We start from the raw sequence: 25153 nt of genomic DNA on the forward strand, positions 1-25153 counted from the left end.
GCTACCTGCCTTGAAGGTTTGAAAAGTGGAAAACCATTACGTAACAAGGCAGGAGAGTAAACGTTCAGAGAATTAGTTATTATAATTACAAGTTAATATTTCTGCCTGAGCAGCAGCTTTTTGTCCTTTTCTTTCTTTTTTGCTGAATGCAATAATTTTATAAAATAACTATTCAGTTAAATATTCCTAGTGGGAGGGGGGAGTTATAAAGAATACTAAAAAAAAGACATCTTGTAAACCTCATACTTACTCCAAGAGTACTAAAATGTAGCTTTACTTAAAAGAAGAGTATTCAATTTATAGACCAAAATATGGTCTTCCTCCTCCAGATCTGTGAGAAGATGAAGCAAGGAAGAGACCAGATAGATGCAGACATGGTCTGATATGGAAAACATAACTATAAAGTTATCTAGATGCTAGGTTTGATTAGAAAACCCGATCTGAAGTTATTGGTTTACCTGCTCTACTGCTTCCTTGCTAACCTGGCTGGATACCCTGGAGTCTTATGACCAAACTGTGTGTGTGTGTGGGGGGGTAGTCTTAATAATCTGATGTGTCCTGACAGCATCTTGCACAGCTTCTTCCAACTCATGAGATTCATGAGAATCAGTTGCAATTTGTTCTATCTGTGCTTCGCTAAATATCTGAAATATAATCCTGGCAGGATGTAGATGGAGAAGACGTTGACTGGTAAGACTGATTTTCTAGAGGGAAATTATCTCCTTAATTTGTAATCATGAGTACATAAAGGGGTAAGGGCTCCTGGGAGGAGTTTGGAGTTAACGGATATGGGCCAATCAGGTCGCTCATTGGAGCCTGTATGCCTCTGATTGACCATCTACCCAGTGGCTGCACAATCAAATTAGAACTCCTGGCCCTAACTGTCTCTTCATAGGTCTGCTGCTTTGTTGAAGTCCCTGGCCTCTCAGAAAGAGGCAGTTGGGGGCAGAAATGGACTGTCCACCAGTGCCTATCGCCTTGCCCTGAAAAGGCCCACTGAGGCTTCTGTGGGCCATTTGAGGGTGGAGGAGGGGGCAGTGATCTGCCCCCCAGCGCTTTCCCTCCTACCCCCAAAAGACACGACGAGGCCTCTCCAGGCCTTGCCTGACCTGCCCAGGGCCGGGGGTTGTGGTGGCTTAGCACCCGTTGTATTCAGAAATACAACGGGCTTTCCTGCTAGTCCGGAATTTTGCAGATGACAGGTCTTAAAGACCCAGCTTCATGTTTTGAAAGAAGTTAAATCGATATGCGTTGTCTGTCAATTACACTTGATTCATCGGCATTCTCCCCTCATAGATGCTGCTGCTCTGACCACAATGTTTCATACTTCTGCACTCTCATGATACTGTAATATGCTGCATGTACAAAGCACATGAAAGACAACCTGGAAACGTCAATTAATTAAAAATATTTGTTTGCGGATCAGCAACTGAGAACATAATTTATAGCTATGTTAACACAAATATATTGCTTGCCTGATTACAAACAAGTGCAGAATATTTCTAAACTAGAATGAGAGAAGCCAAGAAATTCCTCAGTCATTTTCAGATCTAAAAAAGATGATAGATTCTGCACTGACAGAAAAAAGTTTTCTTGTATGAAGAGGAAGTTTTGGACCCCTTAGAAATCAGCTCTACAATGTAGTAGGTCTTGCCTTTCCAAGAGGTTTTAGGAAGCCAGGTAATACAATGTAATCATTTCTATTAACTACAAAATAAGAATGTAAACTAGAAGTGAAGACATAATGGATTAAAAGTTGGGGGTTCTACCTTTAATTTGAGTTGAGAGATACCAACTTCATAAATATTTCACAGAGAAAACAGAAAACAAACTTTCACATGAAACAGATTACATCTTAATACACTCCTGATGTAACTCCTTACATAAAAGCCCAGAGACTTGAAAGTGGTTAATCACCTGCTGCGTACTATTGAGATGACAGGCTAAGTTAGAGGAAACTATATTCCACTTTGAAGTTAGAATGTCCATGAAGCACAGATGAGTGATCTAGCTTTCACTTTCACTCAATGCCCTTTTAAATACCTTCCAATTTTGCTATAAGTTAAACTACAAAAAAACTACTTAAATGCCATAAAAGCATGATAGAGAACCATGACAGCGATAAAGTGGGCACTCTTGTTCTTACTTATTACAGCTTCAAGGGTAGAGATATTGGCCTAGCGGTGATGGTAACTTTAGTGGCTTTATCTTTAGCCACAATGGACTTGGTTAAGTGTGAGAAGCATGCATGCCTATTATAATACTGTCACACAGAGTGTATCTGGATAACATAATTAGAAAATTAACATAAAAGAAAAGATTTCCTTCAGATGTAATAAGTGCCCAGTGTGCTTTGAAGTTAGAAAGAAGAAAAGCTTCTACAATTTTTTGAAGAGATCATTAAACTGAAGTTTATGAAATTTGAACATCTATAATCACCTCTACCTAAGATAGTGAGCAAAATTAAAGTTATCAGTTTAAAATCTGTGAAGCTAATTATGTTTTATATTTTCAGTTTTGCAATGCACATTAGCAAAGTTCAGTATATGGTGTCAGTCAATTGCCTGTATATTAGAAACCTCGTTAGAGAAGCCCTCAGTCATTGATAGGTGCAATTAAAGTGAGCATACCACATGCTGGTGTATTGGAGACAAACTAGCAAGATTGCTGGGATTTCTGCAGGCAGAAGAACAGCTTGGCCTCTCACCAGCCATATTCAGATATCATGATAAATGACAGCTCCTAAGCCACAGTTTGATTAAACTGCATATTAATGTGACATATGAAAGCAAGTGACTCAACAAACTACAGCTTGTTGGCAGATCCTAAAGCAGAATTCTAAATCAGTTTCTTTTTGGCTTGTTTATTGAGTGTGGTTTGTCACGATGCCGAAATCTCAGGTTGTTCAATGGCATTGTCCTTCTCAGGCTCCTGCATAACGAGACGGCAGCACAGGGCAGAAGAAGAATCCAACTGCTCCGGCTGCATTCAGCGACGGATGCTGTTTTCTAAGGACACTTCTCTCTCCCTCGACTGTTTAGCCATACTCCACCTCTGCCCACTAAAAATGACTAAACGGGGATATGAGCTCCAGCTTCTCCCAAAGAAAAAATGTCAAATTCAGATGGGTAAAATCTCACTTAATGATGTGCAAATATATACAATGCAATAATACACATATAATCGAAAATGTACCAGATAAAATACTGCTACAGTCAACAACAGTTTTCGATCCACACATTGCCATACTTTCCATCAGAGCAGAGCAAGGCAACGGTGATTCCTCCTACTACTACAACCTGCAAACTTGATCCAATGAAATTCTCGGGGTTATCTGAATTCCTGGAGAATCATTTGGGTAACACCATAAGCCACCGTGGGAGCGGAAGGTCATGACATTCCATTTTGTAAGCGAAAGTGCATTGAGAAAAACATTGTGAGTACTACAGCAACACTGTTACCGTGTAATCTTCATACCCAAGGACTGCTTAATGTAAAAATATATCAGGTTTAAGGCTTTTCTGGTAATCAGGATTTGGTCTACATATACCAAATCATCATTACTTTATTTATCAGAAAGTACCTTTAAAATGTTGGTACTATTCTGAGTGAGCTACAACACTGGAAGATCCACGCAATTACCTTCTTCCTTTTTCCTCTTTGCTTCTTCTTCACTTCTTTCTTTAGCTTTTAATGCTTCATCTGCTTTGGCTAAAGATAAAGAAAACACTGATTAGTTTGGCAGTGTTAGCATTTTTAAATACAAGAAGACTTTCTAGAGGAACTATATCATAGTTGCATCTTTGATGGGTAAACAAAGGAGAATTCACTACTAAATTAGTGCTTCAGAACTTTTAACAGGTGACAGCTGTAGCTCCAAATCATATACATATAGCAACTCCATGGTAAAAACACCACCTATAGTAACCACCTTCAAAATTAACATCCACTGTGGTAAAGTCCTACCTGAAGCCCACATTAAATTTTCTCAAATGAGAATCTACCACACAAACGGCAGAAGTGATTACAGATACTTGGCAGAGGGGGTCTCTCATTCCATATAGTCCTGCCCAGATTCACCTTTTCCTACAAGACCAATATAAAAAGGAAAGGGACCCTATGAAGGGACCTTATTGTAGAGTTAAATTATGCCTCCTTAGCTAATGTGAGGAGCTTTCCTAATAGAGCTAGAATGTTTTCCATGTGTAGTGAGTTCCTAATTTCACAGGGTTTTTAGAATTTTCAATTCAGACATTATATTTATCTAAACATATAACACCCCCACCAACAATTAATTTAATATGCAGATAAATGCTCACAAATCTATCCTTACTTCATATTAAATCTGCTAAAATACACTGTTCTCAAATAATCTTGTGAAAGCAAGTATTTAAAGCTATGTAATATACCTCAAACCTAAATATTAACAGGACATGAAGTTGGATCCAATGTCAAATTTCTACTTATGCAAGAGTTCTTGATCAAACACAAAGATAGGGAAAAGACCCTGGATAGCCACTGGCTAAGTCAAACTTATTGTATCCCCACTTGTATTTTTACTTGTGCAAGATCTTGCACAACTAATTTCTGGGCACCATAATATATAGGAATGAAAAGTTGCATAAGATCTTGCAAGAATGTGCTAAGTCCATTTATGTTTCTGCTTGCACATTGCTGGATCCAAGACAAGGTGTATATATTTTTTAAATGTCTTTAAAAAAAAGATAATCCATCTTAACAATAAGCTATCACACCCGACATTTAGAATGTTATGATTTAACATAGGACCCGGGTGGCTGACAGGGAATAATACCACTGCTGCTTAGTTCATAGATCCCCATCAGAATGATGACAAGTGACGATTTTCCAAGTTAGAGGATAGAGGGGGCTCCATGTACATAACAAGTGCGTGATCAAGTGATGAGAAAATTGGGCAGGGGTCCTTCAGAAGCCTCAAACTGCTCAAGCGGATTGTTGCTCAATGAATGGGGCCCTCTTTTTTCCACTTCACTGCACGTTTTAGCAATGATATTTCATTCATGTTATGATGACAGCATAGTCTAAAAAGAATCTTCTTTCGTTTAGAAACTTCTTCCCTTATTACTTAATTATCTACAAGTTGCTCAACTGCAGGGGTTTTAAATACTTTACTACAGATGTTAAAGAAGATTAAAAATATACAGCACAGTAACAAGGGACCATCAATATACTCTGTAAATTAATTAAATTTCTGTTCTAGCACATCATTTATTCCAAAGTATTAATGTCTCAAAGGGGCCATTCTCTTTTATTGCCATCTCTCTGCCTGATGAGTGAACTTAGTGAGAATAAGTCTCTAATAGCATTATAGTCGATGAAATATTAAGTTTTTAAAAGTATTGCCTTGTCAAAAGATAAAGAACCAAAATACGGAAAGTGAAACTTAACAGCAGACCTTGATACGCAATTAATCCATTATATGCCAAGTATAGAGCAACAGTTGGATTTTTTTTCTTTTCTGCATCAGCACATCAGCTATATGAATATTCAATTTACATATTAAGTATGAAGGACATGAATGCCACATGACCACAACTTTCAAAGCCTGATGCCTCTTTGCAGTCAGTGGCTGCACCTTCTGAAAACATACAGCTTAAATACTGATGTTCTGAAATGATAGAAGCAATTACAGAGACATCTGTTTCCATTTACAAGCTTTTAGACACACTTAGACTACATTTAAAGTCATGAAATATTAAAACTTTTCTGCCAGTAATATCTTTATAAGAAATCTATTAAATTAGATAATAAAAACAAACCACTGGCAACTGTAAAGACTTTTACTTCATTTACACTTTATTCTCCCTAGTAGCAGGGCAAGGATAATAGAAATTCCATTTGAATTTAATTTTAGTTATATGTGTAATTGTAGCTATGCCCCTTGAGTCATGTAAAATGCTCAGCTTATGTTTCTTTCAAATTATCCTGCTCAGATTCACATTCCACTCCTTACAACCATCTTCAATATGTATTAGCAAAGCTCATTAGACTGAAATTTAATAATGCAAACATTAGGTGGGTTTCAAGATCCTCCATTATCAGCACAAGATGGATTGCTTATATATAGCTCTTGGTCCAACCAGGCAAAATTTAGATTCAATAAACTACCAAGCTTAAAATCTGATTTATTTATTCCACTATGCCAGTTTGTTCTTCCATAACTGATTTGTTCCCCGCATAGAAACAGTTCATTACAATTTTTGAAAAATACCTAAATCATAAGTAAAAAAGATTATTTCATGGTTAAGCATGCATTTTTGTTGAATATAACCCAAGCCATGCTGATTTTCTAATCTACATACCAGCAGACATTTAAAAACAACTGAAGGTGACATTTTTCTTTCTTGCATTATTATTTGAGCAAGGCAGCAAAAGAATAACAAATATCCTAAATAGCATATGATGCAATATAGACCATAAACTGATATTCCCAGGCCACTTGGAAGCACATTACACTGATATTAGTGAGAATGGTTTTCAAGTACATTTTCTTAGAATCAAAATGGAAGTCTGTTTTCCAAAATGTCTAAAATGCTAACATATTATAGCTAATAGAAACCACAGTGACCTCTGTTTCTTTTTTCGTAAAATACAAGAAAAATACTGTATGTATTTATAAATTCAAACAGAAATATCTTTTGCCTTGAATCGAGAAAATTTATAATTTGGAGTTTCAAAGACCAAATTCTATCCAATAAGTTTATTTTTTATTGTTCTTTAAAAACTCTGACAAATACATGAACTATATAAAAATCAAAATTATCATACTCAATTTACTAAGCATATAACAAACCAAAACTTTAGTGCTCCAATATTCAAAAAAATTACTGCACTTTAATCTCTCTCTCTCTCTCTCTCTCTCTCTCTCTCTCTCTCTGTCTATATCCCCTAACCCAAAACTAAGGGGCTGACTGAAAAAGCTTCAAGACTTCATGTCAATCACAGGCCCATCCTCTGCCTGGCTGTTGAAAGGTTTACCTGAGCCACCAGCCTTTCTCTGGAAAAGCTCTGTACTGTTCCCCAGTGCTGTGGACAGTCTCTCCCAAGAAACAGATGGGAGCCCCATGTGGCTAGCGAACACCTGGGCTGTACAGACAGCAGCATGCTCAGCATGGCTTCTAGGTTACATGGCAACCACCAGGTCCAGTGAAGCTCCCAGGCTATGCTGCTGTTGGAACCAGCACAAGACCCCAATGCAAGCGCCACCAACTTCCTGAGGTAAATGTTTGGAAAGAGGACATCACTTCCTTTTGGGGGGATTTAACCCCCTGTGTCATTCCAGCTTTTTCTGCACATCTGGGGAGTTCCTGAAGAATACAGAAATATCTCTTTAGCCTCCATGTGGCCCCAATCTATCTGCTATCTGCAGATCACAGCCACACATGGCTAATAGTTTAAAGATAATTGTATGTTGTAGCCACACGTGGACATTTCAGAAAAACATAATTCAGCAAATTCTGATTTACAGAAACACAAAAAAACCCCTACTTTTCAAATGCCTAACGAACTGTTAAATGTGAAGAAGTATGCAGTGATTATTTCATACCTTCAACAAAATAAAGGTTTTTATTAATATATCAACTCTAACTGCAATCTAGGTTTTAAGTAATATTCTTAATAAAAATGCGCCAAAATCATTTTAAGAATTACAAATAAACGTATTTTTTCTCTTAATAAATGCTTATAAAGTTCCCAAATACTTGAATATTAGTATATTATTGATCAACCTGATTCTAAATACATTTCATCTTTTTTTTAAAGAAAAAAAACAGAGGAAACCTGGTGGACGAAATCTTAAAAGCACACCTAACACGCTGGAATGGCCATTTAGGCCATTTTCTCAGATAGAAATACAAAATATACCAGAGAGATCAGGGAAATACACCTGCTATTAGTCAGTAGGGTCCCTTGCAACTGTATGTAGGGGAAGTATGCAGATGAAGGGCAACTGTGCCTCATGGCAGCTCTTATCTGGGGGACCTCAGCTGCTGTCTGGCTCCACCTCATACTTGCTGACTGTGGGATGCTGGCGAAGGGGGGGGGGGGATAAAGCTCTCCTCAGATATCCCAAAGAACTTGAGATATCATCATACTAATTAGCTTGTCTGATCACTGGGACATCTTGGAGGACCCATATCCAGCATGACCTGAGGCAGCTGCATTGCTGCCAGTTGCCGTCCGGATTCGGTTCAAGTTCTGGTTCTGACCTTCAAGGCCTTTCGCGGTCTGGGTCCCACATATCTGAGAGACCGCCTTTTGCCCTATGCCCTCTGCAGAGCCTTATGCTCTGTGGGTACTAATCTATTGGTCATTCCCAGCCCCAGGGAGGAATTCCTGGAATCAACCAGGGTCAGGGCCTTGTCGGTCCTGGCTCCTACCTGGTGGAGTGAGCTCCCAGAGGAGTTGCGGACCCTGCGGGAGCTTTCACTATTCCACAGGGCCTGCAAAACAGAGCTCTTCCACCAGGTCTATGGTTGAGGCCAGCATGGCAAGGAAGATCTGACGCCCACCCCCCAGTGTTAAGAACATGGCACTCACTTGGTGATATGTGCTCCCTCCTCCCACTCCTGTATCACTTTTTCTTGAGGTGTTAGTAAGGTACAGTCTGCCATGGTCTTTTAAATGTTTAGGAGTCTGCTGTATATGTTGATATGTCCGGTATGGTTTTAAATGAGGGTGGCGGCTCCCTTGATTGAGTCAATCCATCCATGATGGGTCTTTTCCTGCCACCTTCAACTTTATCTAACATTACTGTCTTTTCCAGTGACTCCTGCCTTCTCATCATGTGATAAAAGTATGAGAACTTCAGTTTAGTTACTGTGGCTTCTAGGGTGAGTTCAGACTTGACTTGGTCTAGAACCTACTTATTTGACTTTTTGTCAAGATACACAAGAGAGCCTGTTTGGTGCAGTGGTTAGGAGTGCGGACTTCTAATCCAGCAGGCCGGGTTCGATTCTGCACTCCCCCACATGCAGCCAACTGGGTGGCCTTGGGCTCACCACGGTACTGATAAAACTGTTCTGGAAAGGGAAGGTGAGTGTAAGCCGCTTTGAACCTCTGAAAAGCAGCATATAAGAACCAACTCTTCTTCTTCTTCTACAATATCTGTAAACCTCCAACACCAGAATTTCAAGTCGTTTACTTAACTGGAATATTAATATTAAATACTAACTTGCAAGGCATTTTCCTCTTTCTTTTTGTGCTTCCTTATGCAGAAAAAACCACACAAAACACAATCATAATTAAAAAGAATTAAAACTTATTTTAATCAGCCTGACCAAATATTGTAAAAAAAGTGTTATTTTTTAAAATATGTATTGTTTGTTATACTTTGTCTAGTTCTAAGGTTTTGCCATTAAATTCCTCTCTGTCCAAGACTGCAATCCCGGGAAACATACACAGAAATACAGACACAAACTGAATAAGCAAGTAATCAGTATGTGCTGTTTAGCAGGACAGGCACAGCTGCAGGGTGTTCCATTCCAAGGTCAGATATACAGTCCAAGGTCAGGACAGGTAGCAGTCAGTAGCATAAACCCAACTCATGGTTGGGGTAGGCAGCAATCACCGAGTATGGTCAGAGACTGGGCTTGAACACCAAGGCAGGCAGACGGTCGAATCACAGTCTGGAACCAGTCTAAAGGTCAGGATTTCAGAGCAGGCCAGGTGGGTCCTAGACAAAGGTAAGCGAGTATTCACTCACATTACACTCACCCTGACCTGCTGTTACAAACCACTTACACAGGGCATGGCAATCCACAAGTCCTGATCCTGGATTTACTTCCAGAAACTGGGTCCCTGCATTCAATCCTTATCCTGCAAAGATTGTTTGTTTGTTTTTCACATTTATAGGCCACCGATCCCAACAAGTCAGCTTGCGGCAGCTAACAACATATAAAAACAATAACCTCACCCCAGCCAAACCTCCTGTGCCAGTCAATCCCCACCCGGATTTCTGATATACCTCCAGACTGATGGTATGGCCATTTGCTGAAGTGCTGGAGGAGGGGAAGATCTCCCATGTCCATCTGCCCAGCCTCAACCCAATGCCTGGCAGAAGAGCTCCATCTTGCAGCCCCTGCAGAACGTATTTAGTTCCAAAAGGGCCCTCCCTTCTTCTTCCAGTTCCCTTTGATAAGTCTGTAGATGAGCAATGTATCTTCTCTCTTTAAATTCTTGTATTGCTCTAATGGTGTGCATGCTTCAGGTGAACTGGGTACTTATTTTTCTGACAATGTTGATAGCTCAGGTGTGGGAGGTTCATTATCAAGAGATGAACCTTCTGTAGACACTATCTCCAATGCTTCAGGCTGTTTGCAGGTTATGTTTGGGTCCAGAGCGACAGAGCCAGATTCCTCTTCTCCTGAGGAGTCCTCCTGTGCCCAGGGCTGACTCATGACACAGTATTTATTACAGCAAACACTAAGAGATAGTTATAATAATTGCAAGTATCATTGTAGAAATCTGATCCAAAGTTACGTGATGGAAGGCATGGTGGAAGGTAATTAGCTATGAAAATCATTGGAATCACCTTTGAAAATAAAATGTTGTGGGATCACTTACAATGCCATGAATTGCTTGGAACTCTCTCTTGAAGGAAGGGATTCGTCTTCCAGAGTTGGAATTGCCCTACTCGTATATTGTACAACAGTGAGACGATGTGTATAACATATATATGTGTGTGTGTGTGTGTGTAATAAAATAAATAATTAATTAATAAAACCAGATACACATCAAGTCCCAATAAATGTTATTTATTTCAGTAATGTGTACCCATCTCACAATGGCCTGGGACAAAAGACAATTAAAGTTTTCTGGAAGATAGCTGATATAAAGCTATCCAGAGCCTATTCAAAAGTAAGTTCTCCATAATTATTGTGTAATTGGAGTGGGAGAATCTCTTATACATTGCCATAAACTGCTTGGAACTCTTCCTCGAAGGAAGGGATAAAAACTGAAAGAATACCCCCACAATCTTCCAGAGTGGCAATTGCTCAAGTACGTGTTGTAGAAACACTGGAATGATGCCAGACCATGCACATGATGTATTAGCTTCAAACTGTTCCTGTTCCAGTTTAATTAAAGTTGCTAATTATTTTAACTCTGCATCATGGCAATTAGGTTTTGAAGAAAGCATGACGTCTTCTACCAAGTAGCACTACGATTTTAACCTAAATATAATGGGTGCTACTACTCCGATATGGCACAGGAGAGGTTGCAGAAATTCTAAATATCATTTAAAAATGCAATCCCTGCAAATAGTGGGACTTGGAAGAAGAGGATCTTCTCTGACACCTCCTTGTCCCAGAAGTCCCTTGCACATTCCAAAATCATCTAGTCATGGCCTAACAACAACCCATGCACACACAACCCCCCCCCCCCATGCTCACCAGAAGGAACTGCAGTAAGCAGAAGGAACTGAGCAAAAGTTGGCAGACTCTTAGGGTTGGTCTGCTTGTGCAAGAGCAGACAGGATAGATTTCACAGGATTTCCCTTTCATACTGCAGCCCCTTGAGCCACATGGCACACTGTTCAGGAAGGCAAAAAAAATGTGTCAATGTGATGCAAAGAGTCCACAAAGAAGTAAATTTCTAGCTCTGAATGGATGATAAAATACAGGCTATATTGCTGTTTTTTAATTTTAAAAAACATGAAATAAGGGAATAGTTATCAGTGGGGAAAAAACACCACTGGAAAAAATATAATTGTAATAATTGAAGATTATGAACTCTGACACATTATGAACAGGCTTACAGATGGCTGGAAAAGATATAATTGGCTCAGAATTGATCCTGGCTTATGCTATTACCAAATACGGAATTAGAAAAAGGTGTCATTTTACACTTGAGACAGCTTTAAAGAGAGCCCTGGCTTTGCACTATTATGCCTCTAAACTTTATAACATAGTTATTTTACACATTCCCTTCTTTAATTTATAGCCATATAAATGTTTAATGATCAGTATTCCTTGTCCATATTATGGGTTAGAACCAAAGATACATAAGTAGATTCCTGTATGTATTCCTTATACTGCAGCCCTTTTCATCTCCTAAAATGCTGCTCTGGAGGGTCATCAGATCATTGGAAACTATACTGGAAACTTTCCCCTTGCATGGAACAAGTCCTTTGGATCAGTGGTCCGCAACCTTTTTCAGGCTGCGGACCGGTGGCGGCAAGGAGGGCAATCGCCCGGCCGCACATGCCGTGCATGCGCGGCACTCCCGTGGAAAAGTTTGGTAAAAGTCAATAGGTACAAAACAAAAGGTCAAAGTTTATGAAGTAATTTATAAATGTATTTTACTGACTGCTGATGTGAATAATGTTTTAATCCATGTTGTTACCTGTCCTGAGCTACTCAGGAAGGGTAGAATACAAAAATAAAGTTTTTGTTTTATTATTATTAAAAAGTACCAAGCAAAGGAAAACTATAAAATGATCCCTAATATATCTGACTTGAACTTCCTCAACATAACTTACATGCCCCATATTCTTTCCCTAGAACAGGCTGGCATGGTCCAAGGCCCAGCAGGAAGGCACATATCCCACCACTAGCAGCCACCCTGCTAATTGACCACAGGGAAATGCATAGAGTTTTGGACAGGGAGGGCCTTATAAGTTTCTCACAGACCACTAAACTATTCATCTCGGGACTGGTAACCCCTTTCCCTTCCAAATGAGCAAGGACTTATCCTGAGTCATGAATTTCTTTGGAGTTTTAGGCGGGAAAACTAGTCCTTCTTACCTGTAAGGAGAAATCTTCCATTAAGCAAATGCAAAAAGGCCACTCTGGGGGCCTAATACGGCCACAGGAACAGGAAACCTTTTTTTAGAAGGAGTGTAAGCTTCCCGGATCGGCCACTCACTCGGCGACGTATAATGATGAAAAATTATAAGGAACAAGTGGCCTCTCTGTCCACATTTCATTACATATGGAAACACCTGGAATGGCTGCTTACTTCCTTTATAGTCCAGATTTCCAACTGCAACACCAGGTAAGGCATGGCACATCCTGAAAATGCTGCAGTTATTTCTAGAATATTTCTAGTTCTATTTCTAGAGAGCCAGCTTGGTGTAGTGGTTAGGAGTGCGGACTTCTAATCTGGCAAGCCAGGTTCGATTCTGCGCTCCCCCACATGCAGCCAGCTGGGTGACCTTGGGCTCGCCACGGCACTGATAAAACTGTTCTGACCGAGCAGTGATATCAGTGCTCTCTCAGCCTCACCCACCCCACAGGGTGTCTGTTGTGGGGAGAGGAACGGGAAGGCAACTGTAAGCCGCTTTGAGCCTCCTTCGGGTAGGGAAAAGTGGCATATAAGAACCAACTCTTCTTCTTCTTCTAGAATAAGACAGCAATCAAGTATAAGCTAGCTCTTTTTATGAATCTGCTAACACAGAAATATGCCCTCCTAGAACAAGTTCACTTGAACAAGTACAAATGTAATACCTACTACAAACATAAAGTTACAAGGAAAAAAGTTCAGGCTTCTCCAGCCACTTTAAGAAACTTCCATGTCTTGTTGATTTCAAATGGAAAGTTGAGCATGTTTGTTTTATTCAATGAAATGAAAAGAACCTAAAAGTACGCACACAATGTCCTCTTTATTAACAAGATGTATACAAAAAATCACCAGCAGCAATAACAGTAGCTGCAACTACTTATAATTATAACATACATAGAATCATAGAGTTGGAAGGGACTTCCAGGATCATCTAGCCCAACCTCCTGCATGTGCAGGAACTCACAACTACCTGCCCACCCACTCACAATCTGCCTAAGTTCATAAAATCAGCATTTCATGTAACAGAGTAATTCAGACATGTAACAGAGTAATTCAGATTCAGATTTAAAAATAAAACAGATAAACAAAAGCAGCTTTTACCTTTTAAATTTGACTATTTAACTTTGTAGCTGTTCTTGAGGTAACAAATTAGTTCTTCAACATAAATACTTGTGAAAATGTGTGGAGTTCAGTCCCCCGACACACACAAACACAATTTAAGATATACACGTGGTCCTACCATGCCTGTATTTAAAAGGAACTCTCAAATACAAGTACCAACACTCTATGAAACTTATTTAAATTTTAACATGTTCCATAACATTTTCTCATACAGACATAAACAAAATTAATTCTTCTGGATGAGTTTTTTTTTAATTTGTGAAAGATGACTAGAACATTTTCTATAGAGGCCTCACACTTCCTCTTAAGCCATTGAGTCCCTTAATACAATAACTTGATTCAGAATGAATCTGCTACCATAGAGGCCAAGGTTTCAGAACATGGGAAAAGCTACAAAAAACGTATAAGCATTCAGCACTGGAAATAAATATAAATGGCCTTATGGCCCTACTACTAACTATTATGTTAATTGGAAATATGTGAACAATCTCTCCTCAAACAACATCTGTCAGAACCAAACATGAAAGTAGATTTTCTGGGGGGAACAAGTAACCTTTGTAAGGAGTAAACCTTGTAAACAACGTACATAATATATTTTAGCATTTCTCAGTTTGAGAGCAGGTAAAATAAGTCATCAACAATATCATAACAACTTCATCCATGCAAGGTAGCCATCATTAATGCTATAATTAGTCACATACAGAACACATCTCATTAAATGTACCTATTTGACAGTAAACCATACTTTTCAACACATATGGCATTATTAACTTTAACATAAATGCCAAGCAGAATTAAAGAGAATGAAAGAACTACAGCTTGCAAATGTATATGTATTGCGTGTATCTACGGAGGAGCTGTTCTCCAGAAGGAATAAGTTTAGATGAATCACCCAGTACAAGTTTAATTTACCTGATCCTACTGATTCCAGGAGCTGTTTTTTAAAAATGTAAATGAATTGACTCTTTTCCATATGGACTTTAGAAGTAAAAGCATTTACTCTTTACCTTTCAGTTTGCTAGGTTTGAGAGACTACTTGTCTTGCATTTCCTCTGAAAAGTTGTGCTACAGACTATTGATCACACAGGGGGGTTGCTTCTGCTGTCATACAACCATTCAAAACTAAAAAAAAAAACCCTGTAATCAGCATATAATGCTTAGTTGGATTGTTCTAGCTGCAGCACACAAAATGTGAGCACAGATTGTCAGGTAAAAATCAGTCTAAATCATACAGATAAATCTTCAGGAGAAATTTTCAGTTGATAGAAATCTGCATAAATGCAATTTGTTTGATATACTGAGCCAGGTGACATGTCTGCATATGTGTATGTATATGATGGATCAATATACACGCCTGTGCATGATTTACAGTTTATGGGATTTTGACCACACTCCCAGTGTTTTGTACTCCTTTTTATCTGAAAAGAATCTTGAAACATAAATATATCAAAAATGTCATAGTTGTATTAGAACTTGTCTGTAACTCCTTATTTGGTAAAAGTTAGTAAAATTCACATTAGGTTACACCAGGTATTTGGAAAAGCCCAGGAATATATAATATTAAAGTATCAAATATTTGGTTCTATGTTTGATTACTTTCTTCTTTTAATGTATTCATGAGGGTGTCATTCACAATGTACTGGATATTCACTAGATGGCGCAACTAGAATAATTTCAACAGTTAACTATACTGTGTCTGTCTGCTAGAATGAAACAAATGAGACGACAGATAAATTACGGGGGGTAGGGGGGCAGTTTAATCCTGAAGTATTAAGTTGAACGAAAACCTTTTGAACTGGTTGCCCTATGAATGATTTCAGCTAGGAAAATGTATATTGGAATAAAGTGAAGCTAAAGCAAAGGATATTTTAATAGGACTATGTTTCTCATATTTCTCATATTTAAGATGGCAAAAGAAAAAGGTGTCATATCAAAGGAAGTAGGTGAGAATTATATTTAAAAAAAAAACAAAATAGGCTACTGATGATATTTCCAAGCCATCCCACAGAAAACGTAGCTTCATACAGAACAAAGCTATCTTAAATGGTTAACTAATCATGAAACTAGTATCAACAATATTGGATTATAAATAGTACTCAGAACAAATTTGATTGTATAACAAAGCATGTTGCTATAACACAGACACACTGACAAAATTTTCTTTTTCACAAATTCCAGCAAACACATTTGAATTTTAACTATCTATAAATATGTATGCAACATATTCCTCAGCTTTTTTTGTGTGGCAATACTATTTTTTTAAATAAAATATCAGGAATGCAAGGAACAAAATCTGTGCCTGTGAATATAATATGATTGTTACATTATAGTTAGTGTCTTGTATGTGTAAATGGTGTTTTCAGTTAAATCCCCACCCTCAAATCAAGCATGACCACCTGAAAACTGATCTTTAGTACAGGCTCGCTTACTTGAAACACTATTGTACTGTAGTGCAGGAAATGCATTGCCTAATCCTCTTATTCATTGTGTTTTTTCTCATAGTATGAGGTATGAAACCACAGCTCTTTTGCAGTTCATTGTGATTTGGGAGCTGCCTATATCTGCTGCATTAACCAGAGGAAAAGGCTAAATGCAACAGCTTACTTTCAGTCCAAATTGAGTGTAGAACTTGTACCCGTGCAATCTTAGGTAAATATATTTTTAAACTATTTTAATTGCAAGTATGGCTGCTATCAATTGCAAGTATGGCTGCTATTAATTACAAGGCTTTCATGCTATTTTTCTCAGAGTTTAATAATGTAACAGGATTAACTTTTGCTTATATATTCCTACTGTTATGATGGGCAGTTCTTAGTCTGACAAAAAGTGCTTGCACTTGAAAGCTCACACCTTTAATAAATCTTTGTTGGTCTTAAAGGTGCTACTGGACTCTGATTTTATTGTGCTACTTCAGACCAACACAGCTACTCATTTGAATCTATACTATTTTTCTGTTATCTATTAACTTCACCAAGGCTTGAGAAAGATTTTTCTGATAAATATTCAAGGTATGATCTACTGGATGATTACAATTTGAAATAAACATACATAAATTCTTACAATTATATATTGGATTATATATTATTGCATAACACTATTATTTACAGTCTAAACACATTTATAACCTTTAACACCATTGTTTAGTACAAAACAAGTATACGATATTGTGCAACACTATTTTAAAAAGGCTCTGTGCACATATGGAATAATGACATAGGTTAAAGAATATACATAATTATTCATTCCAATCTAGCTCCATTATCACATATAAATTATAGTGAATGTTCCAAATATGGAGGATGTTGAAAAATGCAAGTAAATGCTAGCAGCATGACAATATAAATTCCATGTTAAATATTGTATCACGTAATGGTCATTGTCTGCTAGCATGGCATAGACCAGGGGTAGTCAAACTGCGGCCCTCCAGATGTTCATGGACTACAATTCCCATGAGCCCCTGCTAGCATTTGCTGGCAGGGGATCATGGGAAATGTAGTCCATGGACATCTGGAGGGCGGCAGTTTGACTACCCCTGGCATAGACCATTTATGCACTGGGAACTTAACTGCCCCATCCCCCTGTCAGGAGCATAGATCAGGGGTGGATGAAGTGCACCAGGCCAAATGCTTCCCATGTGGGTGCAGGAAGTGCAACCTGCCACGACTAAAACTCCAGCCTGCATCCTGGCATGAAACTTCCAGTGCGTAAACGGTCATAGTGGTTGAATCCAGGAAACCAGATTCAAATATTCTCTCTGCTTACTGAGTGACCTTAGGCCAGTTACACACCTTCAGCCCAGCCTGCTTCACAGTGCTGCAGTGAAGAGAAAATGGAGGAAAGGAGAATTACATGACCCACCTTGATCCCCATAGGTGAGAAGAATGGGGTATAAATCAAGCAAGCAAACAACTCACCATCGGAAACCAAAATGGCATACTGGTTAGATCATCTGAATTGAACCAAAGAGACAGAGACAATCAATGGGCAACCTTGAACTAATCACCACCTCTCAGCCTAACCTATCACACAGGGTTGATAGAATAAAATTCCTTGAAGGAAGAAAGGATGAAGGGAAAATGTTAAGTTAAATCCAAACCACAAACCGCCCCTCTTGTTACAGGCCTTTGACCTGACCAGAATACTGGCCCTGGGTACATGAGATCCTCAAGAATAACAAGAGTCCACAGCAGAAGTGGGCAATCAGGATAAATGAAGTCCTGTCTGCTGGTCTGAACCTTTGGATTTGACCTAAAATTAATAAATTAAAAAAATAATGCTAATTAATCATAATTATGTATATATACCAGATAAAAGCAGGATTCCCTTGGGATGTATTAATTAAAATATAACTTGTCTACCATACTAATATTTTCTACATATTGTCATTCATGTACACCATTTATAAAATTTCTTCATTAAAAATAATGCCTCTCTTATGACAATAAGTTCGATTCATTGAGTAATATTAGAAAATATTTTGCTCTTTTCTTTTTTGGGGAGGAAGCAGCAGTAGTATCTACTTGGCACACTTCCCCCATATGCCTTGGGAAACTTCATTCCTTGTAGAGATCTTTCAAGTGGTGGCTTACATGGGTCTTTCAACCATGCTGTATCCAAGCAAATCTTTTTCGCAAATTGACTTACTGAGTTAATTTCACAAAACTGATACATTTTCAGTATGCAAATTAAATATAGGCAGATACAAAAATGCATTTGTAGCTGAACATTTAGAAATGTGTCTGTGAAGAAAAAACTATTTTTTACATTCAAATAAATTAAATTATGACAAACTTCTCTAGAGAAATAGCAGATAGACCAGGAATATTTAACATTCCAATCACAGATCTATAAGGGAATGAAAAAAATAACACAAAAGGGGACAATGAACATTAGGAAGGCATCAGTAAAAACTGACAGATAAAAGTTCAGTAATAGCAACCAGGGGCAGCCTCCCCAAAGACTCTGCAGATCCTGGTTACTGCCTACTGTATTAAGACTGTGTTTCTCATCACTTAATGCTTATTTTCATCACTTTGCTTAAAATATTGATAATCAATTAGGGCTACGTCTGTTTTGCCACAGAATTTGTGTCACAGTCTATCAGACTGTCAGGGCCAATTCAATCCTCATTCAAAGTTAATTTTTTCTTCATAAATCTGCCTTTGGAGGAGTCATTAGGCGCAGAACATGGCCTGAGGTGCAATCACCTATTCTCTTTCATTAGTGGCAGGCAGAGAAGGTGAGGGAGATTATTAGAACTTTGGAATGATCACAAAGCAGCGTGCTGCCTGTCAGATCCCCCCAACATTTAATTCATCTAGCCAACTCACCAGCACTCTTGCCAACAGTTTTAAATGGACATTATTCATGAACATCTGTGACATGCTGAATATTCTGAGCTAGGAATGATGAAAAAGCAATGCCCCCTTTGACTTTAAATTAATTCTATGGTCAAAACAATTAAGAGTATAACTAACTTGATTTGTGATGTTATTTTTAGCCATCCAAGGTATTACACTTCAGAAAGAAAACCTATTTATTAAAATGGTTTTTTTAAAACAAGGAGAGGTACCTTGTGAGTGCTATGCTGAAAAACCAAAAATTCAATAAAATATTTTAGGCAATTTAAGAATAAACACACTATTTTTCTTCTAAGCAAAGCAGCTTCTTTTCATCAGATTGTTTATCCTGATTATGCAATTAGCTAGCTAAACTACTAGTTTTGTTGATACAATTCTGAAGAGCTGCCAAATGAAATGACTGATCTGATTTTAATACAATGCCATATTAAATTACAGTGCACTTTTCTTATAATGGACAATCAGTTACAGCAGATGAGAGAAGATCTCTGAAATCAAATACAATTATATTTATTACTCCTTCCTCTAGTTATAAATAGATACAAAACCACCATAAGAAATCAGCATGCTGCAAGCTTTGTCACACTGATCTGAGGAAAAGTGGGGTCATAATCATAAAATGATGCAACAGGCATTTAAGATAATTTTTAGACGCAAACAAATTACAATAAAAATAATAATTCTTACTTAACGTACTTCAGGTCCTCAAAGAGGGAAAAGAGTAAAACTTGAGGATGAGCACACAGAAAGACGAGTCAGGCAGGTAGGGAAACAAAAGCCTTGGAGAGAACGTTATGCACAAAAAGGGTATTTGGGTTGAGTTAGTATCACCAGAAGTATCAGGCCAACATGATAAAAATTGAAGTGCTTGATGAAGGGAGGTTTTGCTGGGATTCCTTCAGAACATTTTAGTGATTCCTCATTGTCAGTGGTTATTCATTTTCTTTTATTTCTCTAAACTGGTAGTTATTTAGAGAGAGAAATTCCTCATGATTAAAATATTCAGCAACTTCTGATACTTGTAGATTAAGATTGGTGCCCGAGTGGCTTTTGAACATCTTGCATGGCTGATGTGGCCAAAGTTTTCTTTGCTTTTGTTACTGACTCTTAAATGCCTCTTTTAGTGTATGGCTTATGGGCTTTTAATAAAGTATATAGCATACATGTCAGAAACATGATGAAAATTAATTGGACAGTTATCCATCCATAGATCTATCATCCTAATATGCTTTGATTTTACATAGAAAATACAGAAAAAGCTTTGGGATCATATTGTTGCACCTATGTGTCAGAGGACACAAATGGATACCATGCTACCATATGGCATATACAGGAGTTTTCTGGGCAGGATAATGGGCAGAAATGACACTGGGCAACACGTCCACCTGAAAACCCAGATTAACAAACTCCTTGGGTGATGCTCTAACTATCCCTCAAAACTCCATGGTTTGGGGGAATAGACAGAATGTCAGCCAGTCATCACATCTGGATTTTCAGGACTTCCAGCCTGAGTGTTTTCTCCTGCCACTCAGAAGAGCAAGAGCAGGAAGGTGGGCCCAACCAACACACTCCTGCTATAAGCTGTCAAATGTTCTCCCTGGGACAGAGACCACAAAAAAATTACAAGTTAAGAAGAACTGACATAATTAACAGATACATGATGTCCACTATAATACATTTTTATAAACATTTGTGTTTTAAAATCCGGTTCTAAAGTGAGTTTTTACTGTTTTAAAGCTGTGTACACACAGGGCAGCTTGATCCTAGTAAGGGCTTTATATATCCATCATGATCATGATGTTGCATTCTGTTCAAGGCAAGCAAATTTTCTCAAACTACTGAGAAGGCTCCCTGTCAGGAGGCAGTGTCACTATTCAGTTCGAGAGATCCTGGCAGAATTTGGGACTGGGCACTAAGCCCTCCTTGTAAAAAACCCACTGCCTATTACCTTGCAGACCAAATTCAGCTGGGAGAAGACTGCAGCCTCCTGGGTAAGAGATTACCAGATCGTGCACAGAAGTATTCGAAAGTAGATGAAGCAAGAAGAGACAGATTTTGAAAAAGATGAAACACATCTTGAAAACTGCCTGAATGGAAGCGGAAGAAGGAATTTGAGATTACCCCAGTGATGAATGCTGAGCAGACAAGAGAGGTAAGATAACTAACTTTCACAGTGATAGCAGAGGAGGTGGCATGGTTTAATGGTGAGGGGGGGGGGGAACAACTCCATCTTTCAAATACCCAGTACCTAGGGAGAAAGCACAGAGCACTGAGCAGAAGATCAAAGATGGAGACCAGTGGGACCCTACAAGGACAATCAAGATAAAACAGTCACCAAAGGAATGAAAGAAGCAGGATTGGGGAGAAGCCAGAGAATGAGGAAAGATGAGTGCCATAAAAGCTGTAGGTAGAGATACTAGGGCAACTCAACATATTATAATAATTGCTGCAGGGAACACTGGTGTAAATGGTCAGTGTCGAAGCTGTGAATCAGGTAATGAAAGCAAGCTGTTTAACCAGCATTCGAACAGGGGGAAAACGTAACCTGAAATATTTACAGGCAACTGTCAGTGGAGTGAAAGTACCAGGGGAGGGACTAGAGACCACGAAGAAAAGATCAGCAGCAGGTTCAGATGCTAACACAACTTGGAAGGGAAGAGGGGAAGGGAAACTAGAAGCAAGTGGAAAGAATACTGGGAACCAGAAATTACTATTTAATCACAAGAGCCGAAAAGTAGATTCAGTTAGAAAAAGAGGTTTTATTTTTTAAAGTATGGATGAGTGAAATAACAGCCTGGAAATGGAGGAAGGATAAGCAGTTCTGGACTATAGTTAAGAATAGGTAAAACATTCAGAAGATAAACCATATTCTTACAAATCTAGGCTTACTTAACATTGTAAATCTCTTTGAAAACTTAGTTTAGTGGGAAAGCAGCTAATAAATTTATAAAGATATAAAGGGGGAGAGTTACTTTAAAGTCTAATAGATGTCAGTCTTCCTTGTAAAAGCTTTGTGGATAAGTGAAGGACATAAAAAATAGGGATGGGAAGGGGGTGGGTATGAGCATTAACATTAAAGAGATTTCAATCTCTGATTTTAATCATGGTTTAAATTACAATGGAAAAGGCTCAGTTTATATAACTGATTTTAATCAAGTTCCCAACTTTCTAGTTCACATACTTCCCAAACAAATGCATACTATTAAATTAAATTAAATGCTATGTGTTTGCAGCTAGAGTCTTTGAGCTACCAAGGTGCACAGTTAAAAAACTCTGGTCATATAGCAAAGAACCCAGCCCACGAAGTAGCTTTAATTAGGATCAACCCAATGACACTTAGCATTGTGCAATCTTCTAAGTTCACCAGAAGTTTATCAGAACTCAAAAACTTGCACAGTTCTTTATCACTGGGTGGTCACCATTGGAGGTATTACAAGGATATTTAAACCCCAGTGTGGTGCCCAGGGTGCCATGACACTTGCCACTGTTTCTGGAGCCCACCAAGCTTTTCAGAAAGTTGCCAAAGTCATCATAAGGCCTACCTTGTTATTGACACACCGTTGAAGGCTCAAAAGGACTGGCTACACCAGTTTCCTTTGGACCCATTATGCACGGGGGGAATAACGCACATTCGGGGTGGAATGGCGGCGACTAAAATCACGGATAACGCACGGTGCCGGCTGCAACCGGCCGCAGCTTCGGTGCATGCCGCTGAAAAAGCCGCGTTAGTGAAACGCGGAAGAAAGCGCAGCTTCCGGATGACCGGGGCGCAACCAGAAGCGGCGCCCGGATAGCCGCGTGCATAATCAGTTACTCTGGGTTTTGCTGCCGTTGCGCCCCGTCCCGTGCATAACCAGTCCCGTGCATCCCCCTCCGCGTTTTCCATGTGACCCGAAATCGCCAGTTCGATGGCCGTGCATAATGGGCCTAGTAGATGTGTGGTTCCATTCTCCCTGTAGCCTTGGCTGATCATTGCCATGAGCTTCTTTTGCAAATCCAGAGGGTTAGTTTTGTTGTGCTCTTACACTACAGGGAGTTGGGCTGTTCAAGGAGAAGAAAAACCTTCCCACAACTTCTCTAGGCTTTCTACCCTTGACTGGACCATGCTTCCAGTCAGAGAAAATACTTATCTTAATAGACCAATAGCCAGATTCAGAATAAGCCAGCTTCATGTGGTCAGTGTGGTTGCCATGCTATTCTTTTGTAAAGTGGGGAAGGAAGTATTGCATATGACTTTGTCTCTTGGGACAGCCTTTTGGGGCTACACTCATCATCTTAATGTTCCATTTGTGCCCGTAGGCTCAATAGGTTTGTAGATCCTTGATATGCCTTTTGCATTACACAATGAATAAATATTTAGGAGCAGAATAAGAAAATAGCATTTTTGTGTGTGACTCCATAAAAAATAAGGCCAGTAAACAAGATCACTTTAAGTTTAACAGTACAGTCCTAGTTACAGTTGTGCCTGTCTAAGTCCACAGAAGGGAAAGGGCTTAGAAGAGCATAATTCAGTTTAGGACTGCACTTTAAGTGCCCCCAAATCATTTAGAAGCAATAAGGTATTGGACAGAACAGTATATTTTTATCCTCTGGAAGTTAAATATTCATGCTGTTTGATTGGTAGAGTTTAGATATTCATAATTTCTACAATGAAAGACACAGCAGATGCCTGTTATATCCATTGTATAACAGTGGACCTCAGAATCATATTTGGTCCTGGTTCATTCTTTCACATAGAAAAGAATAAGGCAGTTATCAGTTTTGATTTAAGAGTTTATTTTTGCAATGAATATAAATATATTTTTCAATCAGACTGCTCTTAGTGATAATTAAATAACTGAATGTTAATATGGGGAGGAACCTGGGGCCATCCTGAAATCACCATGGAAGCTGCAGGTTCCTGCCTCTGGCCCAAGCCCAGTGACCCTTTCCTAGGCCTCAGATATGGATGGGAGAGTCACCTGGATCCTCCATCTCCTATTGGATTGCTCACTGCACACTCTGTTCTAAGGCTCCCTGGCGGAGAAAGGAGCAGTTCCTGACTTTATTCCCCATGGCCTTGATTGCAGATCTGCTTTATACAGCCCAGTCAGTTTTCCCAAGTGTAGAAGCAATAAATGAATTACACCAGGGGCAGCAATCAACTTATTAAATATGACAGATGACATTTCTCTTTGCAGTTAATAGCCAAATTTAGCCTGACAGTTTGTCTGCAAACCTGAACAAAACCGAGCTAAAGCATGAACTTTTCTTTATACTGCCATGTTTAAAATGTCAAGCAGCTATACAAATTAAAATCACACAGATGACAACAAATTTGTAATCCTTTTGGGCAGGGTTTAAAAAAACCCCAACAGTACAAATAGTGTAATCAGCCAATAATGGTACAGTTATGATATCTGATACGATCATTCATTATTGTCAGAGGTATGCATATATACCTGTGATGGACATGCAGAAAAGGAGAAAATAGAGGGTAGTCTGCTGGAACTCACAAAGATCAAAGTAAAATGAATGTGTTTTGGGATAAACACAGTAAAAGAAAAACACAGTTAAAAAGAAAACCTAACATCAAGTAAGAAAAGTCTTTGAACAACTGAAAAGCCTGCAATTAAGAACTAGAAACTAAAAATTAACGTGATTTGTAAAAAGTAAAGTGATTCCTCCATTCCAACAACCCTTTCCTCTTTGTAAATAAAATCTTTACTTTGTTTTTTTTTTAAGCCCTCTGACATTCTGACTTTTTTTAAAAGGGAAAGAGAGCTTTCCCAGAGCTCCAAGAGCTTAATAAAGCCAAAGAGATATAACAGTGACTGGGTGGGACAGTGAGCTTCGTCCTGGAGGGAAAATAT

The 25153-nt window shown here is 38.7% G+C and overlaps 1 protein-coding gene across 2 annotated transcripts in view; it reads right to left on the bottom strand.

Moving 5' to 3' along the window:
• RSRC1 (arginine and serine rich coiled-coil 1) overlaps positions 1–25153 on the bottom strand; it is a 201656-nt gene that overhangs the window by 28831 nt on the left and 147672 nt on the right. For both annotated transcript variants that reach the window (XM_077348587.1, XM_077348586.1), the window contains exon 7: positions 3643–3711. In XM_077348587.1, coding sequence (XP_077204702.1) covers positions 3643–3711 — 69 coding nt within the window. The remainder of the gene's footprint in view (positions 1–3642; positions 3712–25153) is intronic.

Source organism: Paroedura picta, chromosome 8, assembly GCF_049243985.1.
Source record: "Paroedura picta isolate Pp20150507F chromosome 8, Ppicta_v3.0, whole genome shotgun sequence".
In the NCBI taxonomy this organism is placed as follows: domain Eukaryota; kingdom Metazoa; phylum Chordata; class Lepidosauria; order Squamata; family Gekkonidae; genus Paroedura; species Paroedura picta.